The sequence below is a fragment of the Babylonia areolata genome, chromosome 6, assembly GCF_041734735.1.
Source record: "Babylonia areolata isolate BAREFJ2019XMU chromosome 6, ASM4173473v1, whole genome shotgun sequence".
Lineage (NCBI taxonomy): Eukaryota > Metazoa > Mollusca > Gastropoda > Neogastropoda > Buccinidae > Babylonia > Babylonia areolata.
The window spans coordinates 26,350,369-26,370,540 of record NC_134881.1 but is presented as its reverse complement, the minus strand read 5'-3'; the positions used below and the strand labels follow the sequence as shown (position 1 = coordinate 26,370,540).

Sequence of the window (20,172 nt, the reverse complement as noted above, 5' to 3'; positions counted from 1 at the left end):
GTAAAGCACTTAGAACTTGGTGTCCGACTGAGGATAGGCGTTATATAAGTATCCGCATCAATCAATCAGTTGGTAAGTTGTCTAGAGTGATACTGAATTGTTAAGGAGTCTAGGGTGAATGACAAAAAACTTAAGTAGTCTAGTGTGATTGATAACGAACAGTCTGCTTTATAAATGTTATATCTTTCTTTAAGCATTATCTAGTTTAAGTACACATTATGTTCTGATGAAGTTCAGCATGCCAATTCTGGATATATACTGATCATGCAGTCTTTCTTCTATTTGTTGTTTGAAGAGAAATCATGTTAGTTGTAGATGATTGAGTGTTCTTCTTCTGCTCCTCCAGCCTTGAGGGAGAAAATAACAGAACTGGAAGACAGCATCAAGGGACAGCTAAACCGGGTGGGTAGAGTCGTCAGCTGTCTTGTCATCTGAAATTAATAGAATGTTGTGATATTAGTATACATGACGATTAGCAAACTCTGTGCTGTTAAAAACCAGGAGGGGAAATGAATATGCGCGGATGTTGTAATAGAAAAACGTCATAACCATCTGTATGAGAACTCGGCAAGAAAACAGAGAAGCAAACTTTGGATGCTGGTGGCATTTTGACACATGAATTGTATAATAATGATAATAATTATTGATGATTATCCTTACCTGGGAATTGCTTATTAAAACTATTCTCATATCTATCTCTCTTTTTTTCCTGGCTTTTTCATTTCCTAGCTGTCATCTCATCCTTGCACATTGTCTGCCTTGCTGGTTCATTAACTGTATCTTTTTTCCAGAAAAATTGAAATGCTATTCATCATTTTCTGGTTAATTTGACAATTTTGATATTATTTTTCTTAGCATCTGAGATGTGTGAGTTGCACAGTGGTTGTTTTAGGGAGATGGCTGGGCTGTTACCAGTTTCACTGGACTGGATGTGTACCCTAGCCTTTACCCTTTTATTGATAAGAGTATACTTGTACCCTGATCCTAGTATTGATGTGTAGATATCTGCTGATGCGAATCCTAGTACTGATGTGTAGATATCTGCTGATGCGTAGGTGGCGCGTGACCTTGGCCTTGAACCAAACAAAACTGTCAAACTAGAGAGCAACAACCAGCTGGGCTTCTTCTTCCGGGTTACCAGAAAGGTCAGTATGGGTATGGTCACATTCAGTTATTTTTTACTGTACAGGAGATCGAAATCTGTATATTTCTGACATTATATGCATGCCCTTGGAGATAAGTTCTTCTGCTGGTTGCAAGATCTTCTGTGTTCCCAAGTACAACAGAGAGAAACATGTTCATCATGAAAGAAAAAAGCCTACAGTTAGAGCACTGTAGTTTTTTATGTAACCTTTCCACCAGCACTTGTCTACAGAACAGCTTTCCCAAATACAAATAATAATAATAATATATATATATATATATAAAGAAGAAAAAAAAGAACATCTATTTGAAATCAGGAAGAACAAATATTCCTGTGTCAAAAGAATTACCCATATATAACAGTACTGATGTTGTTGTTTTTTTGGCACTGTAACTTAAGAGTTGCATTCAGTTAAGTTTAAATGCTTTGTGGGGGCGAAAAAGCGCGCACCATGTGTGACTTTGTATGTGATGATTTGAAACAGTCTGACCTGGATGAGAAGTGGGATACTGTCATTACTCTCATGTAATGCACTGCCACCAGACTGATCCACTTATCCAGCATGACCATCAGGAAGGGACATGAGCAACTCTGGTGCTATCATCTGCAACACATCTGCGATCATGAAGGACTGAACATATCTGACTAAAACATGGGATTGATCCTTTAAGTCTCATCTTCTTTCCTACATGGAGTGATGGCCTAGAGGTAACGCGTCCGCCTTGGAAGCGAGAGAATCTGAGCACGCTAGTTCGAATCATGGCTCAGCCACCGATATTTTCTCCCCCTCCACTAGACCTTGAGTGGTGGTATGGACGCTAGTCATTCGGATGAGATGATAAACCGAGGTCCTGTGTGCAGCATGCACTTAGCGCACGTAAAAGAACCCATGGCAACAAAATGGTTGTTCCTGGCAATATTCTGTAGAAAAGTCCACTTTGATAGAAAAAAAAACAAATAAAACTGCATGCAGGAAAAAATGCAAAAAACTAGTGTAGCGACCGCTCCATGGGGAGAGCAGCCCAAATTTCACACAGAGAAATCTGTTGTGTTAGGAGCTCAGGTTGTAGGTATGCAACAGATAGATATACAAACAAAAATACGGTTGAGAGCATGTGAGAGAGAGCAGTATATGTCATATAAAAACATCACAGTCATATTTCACTTTTCTCATTACGTCATCCTCAAATAAGGTTCATATTGACCTAAAATTTGGATATTTTTCATTTTATTATACTTTTTGTGTGTGTGTTTCTTGTGCAAATAGGATGAGAAGTGTTTGAGGAACAACAAGAACTACCGCACCATCGACACCAACAAGAACGGGGTTCGTTTCCACAACACAGCAGTTCGACAGTTCAATGATGAGTATCTTCAGGCCAAGGACGACTACAACGAGCAGCAGAAGAGTGTGGTCTCAGAGATCATCAACATTGCAGGTCGGTCATCCTGAACCAAATCATTTTATTTTAACCGTTATACATATATATGTGTGTGTGTGTGTGTGTTTATCAGTGGGTTTTGAATAGGTTGGACCTGCTCATGCAAAGACTGTGATCTGGGCTTGGCCTACCCAGATAAACAAGATAATCTGTCCAGTCGGGAAACAGCGGTGAAACAGTTAGTCAGGAGAGGAAAAGGAGATGTGTAAAAACTTTATTTTTCAAAACTAATTTTAGCCCGATATCCCAATCGAACCATATAATTATGTGACCTGGTTCGAGACAAAATTTGACAAAAAACAAGAACGCCAGAGAATCGACAGACAGACAGAAAATTCGAAAAAACTTAGCCGTATGGAGAGCACAGGACAGAAGTCATAATGGCTGCCGTCAAAAGAGGGCGCTAGCCAGCGGGACAAAGGGGAGGTTACCTACTTCCGGGAGGTTATCGGCCGTACTTTCATTTTCTCCGCATAGGTGGATAGTAGTTTGCACAGGCAGGAATGTCAGACCCCTGCCAGAGTCTGCACTAGTTGGGTCACGGTAAGTATGTTATTTAAACGTAATTTTAGATAGAAAATTTCCTTTTTTCAAAACTTTTTTAAGAAAAAAAAAAAAGCTTAGCCACTTAGGTGCAGTTTTGTATGAATGGAAGAAGATGGCTGCCGAAAAAGAGGGCACTGCATAGGCATGCAGAAGGGAAGTAATATACCAAGGGAGGTCATTAGCCGCAGCTACTTTTGGTTTTTCAACACAAGCAGGGAAGTATTTTGCACAGGACAGGAATCAAACCCTTGCTGTGGTCTGCACAAGTTGGTCACAGTACGTCAGATTATATGTAATTTTAGGATAAACTTCCCTGATCGGCGGCATGTATGCCCTAATGGCCTTTTCACCTGTGTACATCACCATGACGACAAATGTCCTGTTTTCCAGCGGGTTACGCAGAACCGATGCTGCTTTTGAATGACCTGATTGCACAGCTGGACGTGCTGGTCAGCTTCGCACACGTCTCGGCTGCTGCCCCCATCCCCTTCGTCAGACCCACCATCCTCCCCAGAGGTGAGCTCTTGTCAGGTTCTCAGCAGTCCTGCATCATGAACACAGCAGAAAGAAAAATGAGTACAGGATGGCTCTGTAGTATGGTATGTTCACCAAGGAGAGAACAGCCTGAATTTCATTCAGTCAAAATCTTTCATGACTGAAGTGTGAAAAATGGATGGAAGTATTTTTGTAATTGCATTTTTGCAGTTTTCCCCTTTATATTTTGCTTTGTTTTGATATTAAGACACGCACATCGATTAAGCGACCCTAAGCCCCCAACCACAAACTTTTAAGTTTTTTTTATTTTTTTTTAAGTCACTCCCACCCATGGTAATGCAGTACCAATAAGTATTGTGCAGTTTAGTGATCAGAACAAAACAGCTATGTTTTGGTGGAAGCTGGTATTTTACCATTAAAGTTTTGAGGTTTTGACACAAACGAATGGCCATACAGGTTCTGGAGTGCTGAAGCTGAAGGAGGCACGACACCCCTGTCTGGAAGTACAGGACGATGTGTCCTTCATCCCCAATGATGCCACCTTCACCACAGGTAAAAGGACCACAGGTGGAAAGTTACACCACTGTGACCATGCCTTTTGCTTATATGGAAAGTTGCCACTTCCAGGTATAAAGTTATGCTACTGTGACCTTGCCTTTTGCTTAGGTAGAAAGTTGCCACTTCCAGGGATAAAGTTACACCATTGTGACCATGCCTTTCATTTAGATAGAAAGTTGCCACTTCCAGGTACGAAGTAATGCCACTGTGACCATGCCTTTTGCTTAGGTAGAAAGTTGCCACTTCCAGGGATAAAGTTACACCATTGTGACCATGCCTTTTGCTTAGGTAGAAAGTTGCCACTTCCAGGGATAAAGTTACACCATTGTGACCATGCCTTTTGCTTAGGTAGAAAGTTGCCAGTTCCGGGTATAAAGTTACACCGCTGTGACCATGCCTTTCGCTTCGGTAAAAAGTTGCCACTTCCAGGGATAAAGTTACACCATTGTGACCATGACTTTTGTTTAGGTAGAAAGTTGCCACTTCCAGGTGGAAAGTTACACTGCTGTGACCATGCCTTTTGCTTAGGTAGAAAGTTGCCAGTTCCGGGTATAAAGTTACACCGCTGTGACCATGCCTTTCGCTTCGGTAAAAAGTTATCGCTTCCAGGTAGAAAATTACACTGTGAGCATGCCTTTTGCTTAGATGGAAAGTTACCACTTTCTCAAAACAATCACAAATGTCATATTTTAACGAGGTCATGACCCCAGCTGCTGTGTTTGAAGGGTTCATTTCATCTTCCTATCATCCTGCCCTCTCATTTTTTGTGTGCTTCTTTTTTTTGCTTTTTTTTTTTTTTTTTTTTGACTCACTTGTGTAAACAAAGTGAGTCTATGTTTTAACCCGGTGTTCGGTTGTGTGTGTGTGTGTGTGTCTGTGTGTCCGTGGTAAACTTTAACATTGACATTTTCTCTGCAAATACTTTGTCAGTTGACACCAAATTAGGCATAAAAATAGAAAAAATTCAGTTCTTTTTAGTCATCTTGTTTAAAACAATATTGCATCTCTGGGATGGGCACAACGACAACAACAACAACAAAAAGAAGCCTAATTATATGCAAACTGCATTTACTGTTATATTTATATTTTTTGTATTCTCTAAACTTGGCACTTTGATCTGATATTCGACCCAACAAGAAGAGCAGTCATAATTATCATTTTTTGTTCAAACAGGAACTTCTTTTGCTAAGCATGGAAGTTTTATTTAATTTTGCAAACGTTTTGGTGCAGATAGTAAAAAAGGGAAATTACTCTAATTAATTCTAGGGGACTTAATTTGCTTTAAACTGATCTTTCTCATCTTAAACATTACATTTTGAAACAAGAGAGGCAAGGCCTGAATTCAAGACTCACTTGTGATGCACTTTAAAAAAAAAAAAATCCAAGCTTTTTATGTATTGAGTATAATTTCAAAATGTAAATGTAAATGCATTATACTCAGTACATAAAGAGCTTTTTTTTTTTTTTTTTAAAGTGTATCACAAGTGAGTCTTAAAGGCCTTGCCTCTCTTGTTTTTTTGTTTTGTTTTTTGTTGTCATTGTAAAAGCATGTCAGTAAAGTCTTCGCTTTCTTTGTGACAGGAGAGAGGTTTACCTGCACTTTTTTCCCCCTCCACTGTCGTGTTGTCCTAACGGTAAAGGTGCACTTCCGGAAAGTACGATTCTGCATTTCAGAATGTCTTTTGCACAGTTCAGAAACTGCCTGTCTGCATATTCAACGTGTTGGTTCTTCCAAATCAGCCATTGACTAGTGTGAATTAATCTTTGGTTTCTCAGTAGATGCCCCTGCCCCCAAAGCCTCCTCCCCCCTCCCATTTCATCCACTTATACAGAGATTATTTTTAAAAAAACCAAAAAAAAAACCAACCACCTTGTGCAGTGTAAGGATCATAGTAATGTGAGGGTGGTGAGATGGTGTTTTAACACAATTGTGGGGTTTTTGCCAGATGACCAGATGTTCCACATCATCACTGGGCCCAACATGGGAGGCAAGTCCACCTACATCAGATCGGTGAGTTGCCCTTGTGGTGGGCAGTTGTCTCCCCTCTTTTTTGTCATATATATTTTTTAGTTATTAAAAAAAACAACAAATAAGATTTTATATAGATGTTCAGATTTGGAAGAAAATATGCATAGATGTTCAGATTCATATATAAAATATAAATGTTCAACTTCTTAATTAGAAAAGAAAAGGAAAAAATAAAAGACGTGTTACTTGACTACTTTTTAACTTTGTATTTTTTTACTTTTTAAAGATTGATGTTATGCATTTGTGTGTGCGTGTGTGTATGTGTGTGCGCTTATGCATTTGTGTGTAAGTGTTTGTTTATCTGTGTGTTTGTTTGTGGTTGTGTGTGTGGAAGTAATTATATGTGATTATATATGTTTATGCATGATAACGTGTGTGCACCTTTCTTTATTTTGTAAAGATTGCTGTTATGCATTTGTGTGTGTGTGTGCGTGCACATGCATGTGTGTATGCGTATATTTGTGTTTATCTTATGTGTGTGTAAATGATTGTGTGTTTGTGCTTGTGGTTGTTTGTGTTTGTCTATGTTTGAGGAAGATTGTCTATGCTTGAAGAAACGATTATGTGTGATCATATATGTGCATGCATGATTACATGTGTGTTTGTGTTTTCTCTGTGTGTGTGTGTGTCTGTGTGTGTACCTGTGTGTATGTATATGCATGCGTGTATATGTATGTGTGTGTGTTTATCCAGGTGGGGGTGGTGGTGCTGATGGCCCAGCTGGGGTGCTACGTGCCGTGCACGGAGGCGGAGGTGAGCGTGGTGGACTGCGTGCTGGCCAGGGTCGGGGCTGGGGACAGTCAGCTGAAGGGGGTGTCCACCTTCATGGCTGAGATGCTGGAGACCGCCTCCATCCTCAGGGTAGGCATCATCTCCCATTTGTATTAAACAAAAAACAACCTTTTTCTTCTTCGTTCGTGGGCTGCAACTCCCACATTCTCTCGTATGTGGGCTTTTACGTGTATGACCGTTTTTACCCTGCCATGTAGGCAACCATTCTGCTTTGGGGGGTATCCAAAAAAAACAAACACCCCAAAATCCCACCAAAAACATGGAAAACTTATTTAATGACACAAGACTTAATTTCTGCCCCAAATACTGTACCTGTTATTGAGAGAACCTGAGGTAGAGGGCTCTTATGATTGAGATTGCGCCATAATTTTAGCTTGTTTGGCCAAACGAGCTAAGTAAGTTTGTGACCTGATACAAGTCTTTGTCAGATACAAAACATGAGTGTCAAAGAATCGATAGACAGACAGAAATACAAAAAAACTTAGCCATATGAAGAGCACAGGATCAGGAGTTGAGATGGCTGCCGGAAAAAGAGGGCGCTAGTCAGGTATGCACAGGGAAGGTAACCTACTTCGGGAGGTTATTGGCCGTAGCTACTTTCGTTTTCTCTGCATAGGCGGACAGGAATCAGACCCTTGCTGGAGTCTGCACTAGTGGGTCACGGTAAGTATGTTACTTAAACGTAATTTTAGGAAGAAAATTTCTTTTTATGTTTAAAAGCACAGGTAGATGCTTGAAGATGTCTCTGGGAAAAAGAGGGTGTTGCATAGGCTTGCATAAGGAAGGTAATGTATTCATGGAGGTCACATGTCGGTCTAAGTGTGTGTGTGTGTGTATGTGCCTGAAACCTGATTGAATGACACAGGAAACGAATGATGAGTGCCCACTGGCAGCAGTCAATCAGCTCTATCCAGGTAGACAGCCTGTTTTGAAATGACCCCTGGTTTGTAAAGCACTTAGAGCTTGGTCTCTGTCCGAGGTAGGCTCCATGTAAGTATCCATATCATTCATCTGTTTTCAGTATCTCCACGTAAGCAGGGTAGTTGTTTGCACAGGACAGGAATCAGACCCATGCTGGAATTTTAGGGGGGAAAGGTTTCCTTTCTCATGAAGAGCCAGCCACATGCGGCTGGCAAAACTGCGATAAACGCTGTTGCCTTTCTGTTAGCTGTATGAATGACGTAATGATTATAAATGTTTAAGAGGTAGCAAATATTGCACTTATGACACGAACATGGTTTAGATAAAGGCAGTGGGCTTTAGGCGGGAACTCCCAGGAATTAAATGTGTGCTGTTTCTGTTTCTGGCCTTGGCTAAAAGTTGGTCAAGTCTGATATGTGCCAGTGCACTAAGTAGCAGTGAAAAGAGGGATATGATTTGGACAGGGCTTTTAGTTTAACTCACTCCAGACGATGGAATGCTACAGCGTTCCTGATGTAAGATAGCGTTCCGGACAACTGAACACTATAGCATTTTCGACAGTTAAAAATTTTTCCATGTTTTCCTCATGGGGTAGCATAAAATCGCAGCTACACCGGGCATTGCCACCAAGGACTTGCTGATCGATTAACAAGCTAGTGATGATGTTTTTAAGAAGGAGAGTGAAGTGGTTGTTTGATTGGTTTGGTTTCAGTCGGCCACCAAGGACTCGCTGATCATTATCGATGAACTGGGCCGGGGGACATCCACCTACGATGGCTTTGGCTTGGCCTGGGCAATATCAGAGTAATATGTTTGTTTAGTGGATTGCATTGTTATGTGTTTTTATTATATGAGTTCCTCTGTGTGTGCGTGTATGTATGTGTATTTACATTTATTTGCTTATTTATTTATTATTATTATTGTCTTTTTTCCCCCTACATTTTATTCAATTTCTTTATCTGCTTTTAAAAAAAAAATCTATTTTAGAATTATGTTCTGTATTTATTTTTTATTTTGTTCGTTTTTTATTTATTTGTTTATTTATTTATTCATTGATTTGATACTAATGCATTTATTTGTTTTTGCACCTTTTTTCCCCTCAAGGCCATACTAAGCATGTTGGGTTATGCTTCTGGTCAAGCATAGATCTGCCTAGCAGATGTGGTGTAGAGTATATGTAATTGTCCGAATGCAGTGACGCCTCCTTGAGCAACTGAACTGAACTGAGTTCCAGTCAAGGTCTTCTGCGTTGAAAGATTGATGGGGGACTGTTTGTTGGTGGGACATGGTGGTGGTCCCCACACTGGAGGGTATGCTCACTCAGTCTGGCTCTGCGGCAAATCGATTATTGTTATCAGTAGGAGGCTTAGTTGATGGTGTCCTAAGTGAGTTAACTCATTCTACTCCCAGTGCGAGTTAACTCGTACCATGATAACTTCCCCTGTGGACCAGGTACAAGTATTCTTGTACCAACACACTATTCTGATTTTGCTCATTCTTGCTTGGTACAGTTGGCATTCTAGTCTGAAGCATTTACGGATTCTGGAAGCATGAAAACAAAGCTTTGTTCGACCAATTAAATCAACAGTGCTTTCTCAGTTTTTGCTGTTTTACTGAACCGCCCCACTTTTTACTGCATTGATCTCGTGTAGTGCTGGTCCAGGGGTGTTGTAGCAGGCACGAAGCTGTGGGATAGAATGAGTTAGGTCAGAACAGGAACTACTGAACACCACTAAAGTGACTCGGCAGCAGTGCAGGGTCTCCTGATGTGTGGCCTCCTGGCGACCAGACAAAGTTCCCTGTGGACTGCTGGTGCTGAGACTGCTGCAGACACCTGGGCATGGCTGTGTAGGGACTCTGAATGAGTGGCATAGGAGTCATGCTGCTCATGCTGCTGAAACTGTGTAGAGGAAGGGAGAGCAAAAAATCAAATCATGAGATCAAAATCTGTCACCCATGGCAGTATTTCCCCCCTGTCTACTAGATTTTGAATGGTGGTCTGGATGCTAGTCATTTTGATAAGACAATAAAGTGAGGTGTATAGCATGCACTTAGTTCACGTAAAAGAACCAATGGCTACAATAGGGTTCTTCTTGGCAAATTCAATAGAAAAATCCACTTTGGTAGGAAAACAAAGAAAACAAATACTCTTGCAGGTAAAAAAAAAAAAAAAAAAAAAAGGGGGTGGCGCTGCAATAGTGACGTGCTGTCCTTGTGGACAGCTGGCTTAATTTCACACAGAGAAACCTGTTGTGACAAAAGAGTACAGTACAATGCAATATGAACCATGCTCTGTTCACATGCAAGGAAGTTGGCAGAATGGTTAAGATGTTTATCTGCCAATACAGTGTCTGTCAGGGTCTGGGGGGGGGGGGGGGGGGGGGATGAATCCCAGTTTCACCCTTTCTCCCAAGTTTGACTGGAAAATCAAACTGAGCGGCTTGTCATTCAAGAGTAAGCGGAGGTATCATGTGCAGCACGCACTTGGTGCACCTGAAACGAACCTATGGCAACGTAAGTGTTGGCCTTTGACAAAATTCTGTGGAAGAAATCCATTTTGATATACAATGATGACGGGCGCAATAGCCAAGTGGTTAAAGCGTTGGACTTTCAATCTGAGGGTCCCGAGTTCGAATCACGGTGACGGCGCCTGGTGGGTTAATGGTGGAGATTTTTACGATCTCCCAGGTCAACATATGTGCAGACCTGCTCGTGCCTGAACCCCCTTCATGTGTATATGCAAGCAGAAGATCAAATACGCACGTTAAAGATCCTGTAATCCATGTCAGCATTCGGTGGGTTATGGAAACAAGAACATACCCAGCATGCACACCCCCGAAAGCGGAGTATGGCTGCCTACATGGCGGGGTAAAAACAGTCATACACATAAAATCCCACTCGTGTGCATACGAGTGAACGTGGGAGTTGCAGCCCACAAACGCAGAAGAAGAAGAAGATATACAATGATAGGTACAGAAATATATATATACATATGCATGGACTCGAGGCCTGACTAAGTGTGTTGGGTTATGTTGCTGGTTAGGTATCTGCTTATCATGTGGTGCAGCGCGTATGGGTTTGTCCAAAAGGAGTAATGCCTCCTTGAGAAACCGAAAACTGAATATGGCATGTTCTCATTTGAAAAAATTTACTGTGACCATCTTCATGATTATACGAACTCTGCGGTGTTGACAGCTACATTGCCAACAAGATCGGCTGTTTCTGCCTGTTCGCCACTCACTTCCATGAGCTGACGGCTCTGGCCGATGTGGTACCCACCGTCAACAACCTGCATGTCACAGCCTTGACCTCCAACGACACGCTGACCTTGCTGTACAGGGTCAAACCAGGTACTGCTTTGGAGACTTAGGATGAAGGTTGTAGTTGTCTGTATCAATTAACAGAATGTGTATTTAGTGTTTTTATAAAGGGGAGAAAAAGAGCATGTTTGTTGCTGGTTTTGCCATTGTTTTCTGTTACTAGTGACAAACTGACATTGTTGTACAGGGTCAAACCATGTACTGCTTCAGAGACTTAACACTTTCCGGACGAAGGAATGCTCACGCATTCCTACACAAAACGTGTTCGGTTTCGGACGAAGGAATGGAATAGCATTCTCCGAAAATAAAATTCCATCATGCGCTGTACACGTGATTTTGTGATTAGCCAAGCAGAGTGCGCTATTCTGGGTCACTCCACAATCGAACAGTATGATTGGTTAATATGGGATGTGTGGCCTGTCTCGCACACACGCTGACAAAGTCACTGACCGGTCGTCTGCTCGCGTGCCAGCCTGTTAGCAAAGCGGCCTCTTCTCGGAATGTTGTGAAGCGAAAAAGGCAGTGACGGCAATGTTTTAGGGTTGCCGAAGTACTTGAAATGCTACAAACTGAAGGGTCGGACATTGAAGAGGTGGATGATGACGAAGAAGAAAGCGAATTTAATGCAGAAAGCGAGCATGGGTATGGTGATTCGGGGTGAAAAATTGGCAGTATTTTCTACATATGGCAAAACTGTAAAAATAAGATGAGAAATTTGATTTTTTTTACATGTAATAGCTCAACACGTAATAAACCAGTTCTGAAAGTTTCATTTTCTTACACAGTATTTTGTATTTTTTGTAATTTTTTTTCCTAACCCTTACAAATGGGCCGTCTGTGGGGAAAAGCAAGGGAGAAAACTTGTTGTCCCGAGTGAGTTAATAGTATTGAAGAATATAGTTGGCCATATCAACAGTGTGTGTGTGTGTGTAAGGGGGAGAAAAGGAGAGTGCTTAATGCTGGTTTTGCCATTGTTTTCTCTTAGTTTTCAGGTAACAAAATGATAATTGTGGTCAGTGTAGTTTTTTTTCATTTTAGAATTGTTCATTTTAACTGAAACAAAAAATTGCATAGCTCACACACACACACACACACACACACACACACACACACACACACACACACACACACACACACACACTTACCTCCTTGAAAGGTTGAACAACCAGTCTTGACATCCAAACATTACTGAGACGATTGTGAAACTACATGCAATGGTGAACAAGTATTGCTTGTGCGCAGGGCAGTATGACTCAAAAAGAGGTTACAGAATAAAACAGAAATATTAGAAGTGTTTGCTCATATAAAAACATTAAAACAAAACAGTACCCTAGATCACTTGTATATTACTCAGAATATACTCACAATCTCTGCAGGACAAGTAGCACGTATGTACTTACACTAGAATTATAGAATGTGTTTTTATTACCTTGTGTACTGGGGTCAAAGGAATACAGGTGGTGGGGGCCGGGAGGGGAGGGAGGAGGGGGGATATAGAACATAAAAGGTGCAAACATGGAAGTGGAAATGATTATACAGACACAAATACACAAGGATTTTAGAAACACTTGCATACACATATAAATTCTTGTGCATGCGCATGCTCGCTCACACACACACAGTGCGTACATGCACACACACAGAGAATTTGAACGTGTCTGCTCACTTGAATATATATGCACCCACACTTATTCCCATCTCACCTGCTCACTGTTGATAACTGGAGTGTGTTGGGCTCTGTGGCAGGTGTGTGTGACCAGAGCTTTGGGATCCATGTGGCAGAACTGGCTCACTTCCCCAAGCATGTGGTTGAGGTAAGAGATCGCTGTGTGATTCACCTTGGCTTCTCTTTTCTTTTCTTTTTTTTTCTCTCTACATCTCTCGCATGTCTACAGCCAGTTTTTATTTTAAAAACACAACAGTGACTGTCATCAGATCGGGAGTTGAACTGTCTTCTTTCTGTTGTTTCATTTTCAGTGAATATGCGGACTGATCCATGTGCTACACATCTGCTAGGATGGGTGGGTGGGTGGGAGATGGATGCCTGACCTTTGTGTAAACCCAACACACTCCGGTATTGAATTTGGAATCACATTATCATGACCTCTAGCACTGGAACCAACACAGCTTATCCGACATGTACTTTTTATTTTACACAGTGAGGGTACGGGTTGGAACTGCAGTCTCACCTTTTCTCCCGAGATTGATTGGAATGTCAAACTGAGCCACCCAGTCATGCAGATGAGACACTAAACCAAGGCCCAATGTGCAGCACGCACTTGGCGCACTGATAAAGAACCCATGGCAACACAAGTGTTGTCCTGTGGCAAAATTGTGTATAAGAAATCCACTCTGATAGGTACACAAGTATATACGCATGCACTCAAGGCTTTACATGTTGGGTTATGCTACTGTTCAGGCATCAGCTTAGCAGATGTGGTGTAGCATACATGGATTTGCTGAAACACCGTGATGCCTCCTTGAGAAAATGAAACTGGGATTTGCTGAAACACCGTGATGCCTCCTTGAGAAAATGAAACTGAAATTTAACTACACATACTTTACCCTGCCGGAGTCTGATTCCTGTCCTGTGCAAACTACTACCCGCCTATGAGGAGAAAACAAAAGTAGCTATGGCCGATAACCTCCTGGAAGTAGGTTACCTCCCCTCTATATCCCTGACATGCTTCCTCTTTTTCTGGCAGCCATCTTGATCCTGATCCTGTGCTCTTCATATGGCCGGCCTCCTTGAGAAAATGAAACTGAAACTCAGATTTTACTACACATACTCTGCTGTGACCCACTAGCGCATACTCTAGCAGGGGTCTGATTCCTGTCGTGTGTAAACTACTACCCGCTTATGCAGAGAAAACGAAAGTAGCTATGGTTGATAACCTCCTGTTAGTTGATTACCTCCCTTACGCATCCCTGACTAGCGCCCTCTTTTTCCAGCAGCCATCTTGCTTCCTGCTTGAAACTGAAACGTCACATTTGGCACACAAACCAGTTCTGGTCTTGTTTCTGTCAGGCAGCAGATTCAGGGTGGATCTGTTACTTACTGGAGGAATTATAGCTCAATCAAGTGCAGTTTCTGTGTGAGTGAAGAGGGGAGGGAGTGGGGAGTGTGTGAGGGAGGGTGGCATGTCATGTGAACCATAAAGTCAATGCTTCTTTTGTTGTTTTTGTTTGATGTGCAAATACAAGAAAGTCTTTCCAGGTGGGTACTTTTGTAGTAGTTTTTTTTTTTTTTTACTGGTCCTAGAAGACCGATATTTACAGTTTTTCAGTTCCGATATGGCCCTCTGCGGTCGGTTGGGTTATAAACTACAGTTATAAAAGAAATTGTGTGTTTGACGTGTGTGTCACCGCCCCAGCATGGTGTGTCTGACATAGTGATGTGGTGGTTCAGTGGTAACACATCTGCATAGGAAGCGAGAGAATCTGAGCATGTGGGAATCAAATCCTATGCTCGGAAGTTTTTTCTTCCGCTACACAAGACCTTGAATGGTGGTCTGGACACTAGTCAGTCGGAAGGGTTGATAATCAGAGGTCCTACACGTAGCATGCGCATAGCACATGTAAAAAAAAATTAAAAAAATCCACGGCAAACAAAAGGGCTGCCCCTGGCAAAATTCTGTCGAAAAATCTACTTTAATGGGGAAAAAAAACAACAACACTTGCAGATAGGAAAACAAGAGAAGAAAAGAAAGGGTGGTGCTGGACTGTAGCTACGCACTCTCCCCCGTAAGAGAGCAAACTGAGTTTCACACAGAGAAATCTGTTGTGACAGGGGAGTGATAGAATAGAATACAACAGAATACAATACAATACAGTGATAAGAAACTCGAGGGAGAGCTGGACAGTACAAGTTCTTCAGAGAAGAAGTCCCCCTCAGTCAGGTGTTTCGGCCATTAACTCCTAACACGCAAAAGGGGCTGGGCAGTACCCAGGTCATGACTCCTGGATGCCCTTGTATTGCCGCCTTTAAAAAAAAAAAAAATTATACAATACTATACTATACAGTACAACACAATACGATGCAAAACGTGTGTGTACCATGTGTGCAGTGTGCCAGCCAGAAAGCCAAGGAGCTGGAGGACTTCCAGACTCTGAATGTGGCCGGAACCCAGCTGGAGGGGGATGATGAACCGGCCGTCAAGAAACGGAAACTGGCCAAACAGGTGGGTGGTTAAGAGGACTATTTACCATTGCTTGTGTGTGGTGTTTTCCGTATTGTACAGATATTTGTTTTGACATTTTTGTTGTTGTTGTTTGTGTATGTGCGTTTTGAGGTTTTTTCACCCTATGTTTTGCTTGTATTAAGATACACATTTACTTTGTTTTGGTATTAAGACACACATTTACTTTGTTTTGGTATTAAGATACACATTTCAGGCCACAAACTGTTCAGAATAAAAAATCGGCCACTTCCGGAAAATCCAAGTTGCCAGCATGCCTCTTGTGAGCAACATAAAAAATAATCAGCAACATAAAAAATAACGGAGGAATGAATAGCTTCTGCTTATATATTTTTTTAATATATATGTACAGTATGTTTTGAATTTTTTTTAGACATTTCAAAATGTTTTTGTTTGTAAATAAAGAAAAGTTTAAAATTCAGACTTAGTATTGAAGGAGAATGCAGTAAACTGTTGTTAGATGTTTTTGTCTGCATCTTTGGTGAGTGGAGAGGGGGTGGGGTGGGGGGGGTGCAGGAGGGGGGGGGGGCTTAAACCCCTGCACCCTACCTTATAACCCCCTCATCCTCCCTCCCATTTGCCTTAAGTGGCCCCCTGGACCATAGTCAAAAACTTTTCTTTTTCTTTTTTTTAAGTCCCCCCCCAAAAATCAGTTGCTCCCATCCATGTTATTGTGATGATAGTTACTTCAGTGCACTGACTTTCCATCATAAGGAGAAACGTGGCAGAAATGTAAATTTGCCAGTTCAGTGTCCGTTAGGGTCTGGGTTGGAATCCTGTTCTTGCCCTTTTTCCCCCAAGTTTGACTGGAAAACCAAACTGAGCGTCCAGTCATTCAGTTGAAATGATAACCGGAGTGCTCGTGTGCGGCGTGCAGTTGGGGCACTGAAAAAGAAACTGTGGCAACGTAAGTGTTGTCCTCTGGCAAATTCTGTTGTAGATATTTGCTCTGATAGGTGCACAAATATCTTTGCAGTGCACTCAAGGCCTGACAAGCACACAGGGTTATGCTGCTGGTCAGGCATCTGCCTGGCAGATGTGGCGTTCAGTATATGGATCTGTCCAAATGCAGTGATGCCCCCTTGAGAAACTGAACCTGAGTTTTGTGTTGTTGCAGGAGGGGGAGGAGATTATCCGGACTTTTCTGAGCAAGGCCAAGAAACTGAAGGTTTCAGACATGTTAGCGGAGGAGCTCTACGCCGAAGTCCAGAAACTGAAAGCCGAGGTGGACGCCAGAGATAATCCCTACGTCAAAGATGTATTGGCCAGGCAGTCAGCTTCTTAGAGACACTGTGGAGAACTGAAGTGACAGAATATCATGGATGGGACTTTTTGTCTTATTATACGGATTTCCGTATTGGGTTATTAGCAATTTCTTCCTCTTTTTTTGTTTTTTTTTTGTTTGTTTACCCTTTATTATACTTTGTATTGGTATTAAGACGCACTCTTCAGATTTAAGTGGACCCAGCACCCCAGCCACAAACTTTACAGCTTGTAAAAAAAAAAAGAAAAAAAAAAGGTCACTCCCAGTCATCAATTATGGACGCAAAAAAGTTCATGCTTATAGTTCTTTCATGGGCTTGCATGAAAGATAACCTTGCAGAAACTTGTTTTATGAATCATGTGAACAGAAGTGTATAAGGTTTCATACATTGTTGGAGATTTGAGTTTCCTTTGGATCTGAATATACATGAGCAGAAGATAATAGTGAAGTCTAAAAGAAGAAAAAGGCTTGTAAGAGTGACATAGACATCCTCATCATCTGGGCATGCATGGAAATTCACAGTGTGTGTGTGTGTGCACGCGCGCGCGTGTGTGTGTTTGCATAGTGTGTCAGAGAGAATGGAGTGGAGTGTAAAAGCGCATGAGAGGAATTGTGTAAGAAAGATCATTTTGTATCATTGCATGTTGTGATGTGAAAGTGTTAAGGAACAGAGTTATGTGTTCTTTTACTGACAACCACAATAAAAAAAAAAAAAATTATTCAGAATGTTTGTGTTCTTGGTTTTTATTTTACAGGTTTATATTACATCATGCTTGTTAATTCATTCTACTCCAGGTACGAGTTAACTCGTACCATAATTACTTCCCCTGTGGACCAGGTACGAGTATTCTCGTACCAACACACTATTTGAATTTCGTTTCTTCTTGCTTGGTACAGTTGGCGTTCTAAACTGAACCGTTTACAGATTTCTGAAGCATGAAAACAAAGCTTTGTTTGACCCATTAAATCAACAAAGTTCGCCTTTGATTTTTGCCATTTTAGTGAACGAAGCTGTTTTTTTCTGCAGTGGTATCATGTAGTGCTGGTTCAGGGGAGTTGTAGCAGCATGTAGCTGTGGGGTAGAATGGGTTAAATGAAGTGGTTATTATCACAAGACAACACCAGTGGTTCTTTTTCTGTTCAAGGTTTCACTTTTCATGTCCGGGTTGTAAAAGAGTTCATGTCCCTTACCTGTGCAGATCTGAGGAGGCCTGACGAAGCACGTTGGGTTACGCTGCTGGTCAGGCATCTGCTTGGCAGATGTGGTGTAGCGTATATGGATTTGTCCGAACGCAGTGACGCCTCCTTGAGCTACTGAAACTGAAACTGAGGAGGTGGAGAAGTTGTTTTTCACACTGTGGTGTAACATATCCAGTCTTTTTTCCACACTCAAAACGGTTCCCATTGTAAGTGGGGAAAAGGGCGCTGACTGGGTGATTTCTTTGTAATATTATTATTAATATTATTATTGATATACTTCTTGTGTGCCTACCTTTGGTGGAGACCAAACTCTAAGCGCTTTCCAGACACGGAGTCAATTGTGCAACTGACTGCCTAAGGACCGCTGCCTTTGGGCACTCATCATTCATTTCCTGTGTCATTTAATCAAGTGTCAGTCCTGTGCATGCACACACACAGTATGCATTGCACTGGATCAGGTGCTGCTGAACTCCATTTTGAGATGCAGAGTATCCACTGGTCAGTATCCTCATGGCATCCTGGCACTGATCATTCCAGGATGCTTACAATCCCGAACAGCATTTGTCTCTGTGTGTATCAAAGACAGTTTGGTTGAAACAAACTGAGTCATGTTGCTTACAGCCCAGCCGACGTCAGAGGAGCCATTTCAGGGCTGATTAATCGTCCGTTCTTAAAACCAAAGAGAGTTCAAAATGATGTTGAAAAGTTGATTAACTAATTCTCCTCCAGGTATGAGATATCTCATACCATAATTACTTCCCCTGTGGACCAGGTACGAGTATTCTCATTCCAGTACACTATTCTGCTTTCGTTTATTCTTGCTTGATACAGTTAATGTTCTAAACTGAGCCGTTCATGGATTTTGGAAGCATGAAAGGGAAGCTTTGTTTGACATATTAAATAGATACTTCTCCATGGATTTTTGCCGTTTTAGTGAACTACCCCACTTTTTTCTGCAGTGGTCTCATGTAGTGCTGGTCCAGGGGTGTTGTAGCATGCATGTAGCTGTGGGGTAATTTGAGTTTTAAAAAAACAATGTAAAAAGAATTAGTTCGCTCTTGTCCACTCAATCCATGTAAAATTGAAATTAAGTTAAAAATATTGAACACAACATAAAAAGATCCCATCACCACCAACATATGTATGTCTCATATCATGTAAAACGTAAGTTACGAACATTGATCTCCCTTATTGAAGGCAGTGGGGTTGTGTATACATTTCTGAAGAAGAGGCATTGACAGCAGACAGTTCAAGACCCAGTCTGTTGCTGACTGCCAAGAATCATCATTTGGTGGCATTGAGAGCCTTGGCCAAAGGAATGATCCAGCGTTTGTAGCTTTTAGAGGCGTTTGATTGGCTAAGAGCGGACTGGGCAAGACAGGTCGCCTTTTCACCGTTAGCCGTGCGAAATTTGGCCAAGGGGAGCAAACTGGTAGGCCTAGTTTGCATCAGTTTGACATGGTAAGTATAAGTATCACCAAACATGGAGTATAATACAAACTCCTCCTTTTGGGATGCCTCTCTTCACCACCCTCTGGTCAAGGGTCCAGCCATGGAAGACTGCTGGCTGAGGACTGACATAAGATCTGTGGAAATCAGACCTTCCAAAATCATGGGCTGTGACTCCCAGTTTCACTCGTATTGTGCATGTGTGGGTTTTTATGTGTATGAACATTTTATCCCCGCAATTTAAGAAAAATGATAATAACAGATAACATATATATGGTGCAAACTCAGTATAATGGGCTGTAAGTGCCTCACATGAAACAATACTTATACAACAGTGTATAATAATATACCTCTGCACATTAAAAAAAACACGTATGTGAATACATCAAGACAATATTAAAGATTGCAGATATGAACAATCAATGGACAATCACACACACACACACACACTGTTTTCAGTAGGGTGCATGCCGGGTATGTTCTTGTTTCCAAAACACATCGAGCGCTGACATGGATTTCAGGATTTTTAACGTGCATATCTGATCTGTGTGTGTAAACACATGAATGTTGTTCAGGTACTGACAGGTCTGCATGTCTGTTGACCTGGCAGATCAGAAAAATGTCCACCAGGGCCTGTGACTGGGATTTGAATCCGGGCCCCTCACACCAGTCCAGCTTGAACCGTTCAGACATAAAACTCATAATTGTTGCCTCTTGTTGTATGAATACTTATTTTATGACAAAAACACATAGTTGAACAGGCAGCACACATACGCATGCAAATCAAGAATATTGATTTAATGCTTTGACCCC

General features: G+C 41.6%; 1 protein-coding gene across 1 annotated transcript in view; it reads left to right on the top strand.

The window, feature by feature from the left end:
- Positions 1-17,411, top strand: part of LOC143283339 (DNA mismatch repair protein Msh2-like) — a 36,513-nt gene extending 19,102 nt beyond the window's left edge. The window contains exons 16-27 of the mRNA XM_076589544.1: positions 347-402; positions 1,056-1,145; positions 2,412-2,583; positions 3,523-3,648; positions 4,084-4,179; positions 6,132-6,196; positions 6,908-7,075; positions 8,640-8,731; positions 11,123-11,277; positions 12,994-13,061; positions 15,315-15,428; positions 16,564-17,411. Coding sequence (XP_076445659.1) covers positions 347-402; positions 1,056-1,145; positions 2,412-2,583; positions 3,523-3,648; positions 4,084-4,179; positions 6,132-6,196; positions 6,908-7,075; positions 8,640-8,731; positions 11,123-11,277; positions 12,994-13,061; positions 15,315-15,428; positions 16,564-16,731 — 1,370 coding nt within the window. The 3' untranslated portion in view covers positions 16,732-17,411. The remainder of the gene's footprint in view (positions 1-346; positions 403-1,055; positions 1,146-2,411; positions 2,584-3,522; positions 3,649-4,083; positions 4,180-6,131; positions 6,197-6,907; positions 7,076-8,639; positions 8,732-11,122; positions 11,278-12,993; positions 13,062-15,314; positions 15,429-16,563) is intronic.
- The last annotated feature ends 2,761 nt before the right edge of the window (positions 17,412-20,172 follow it).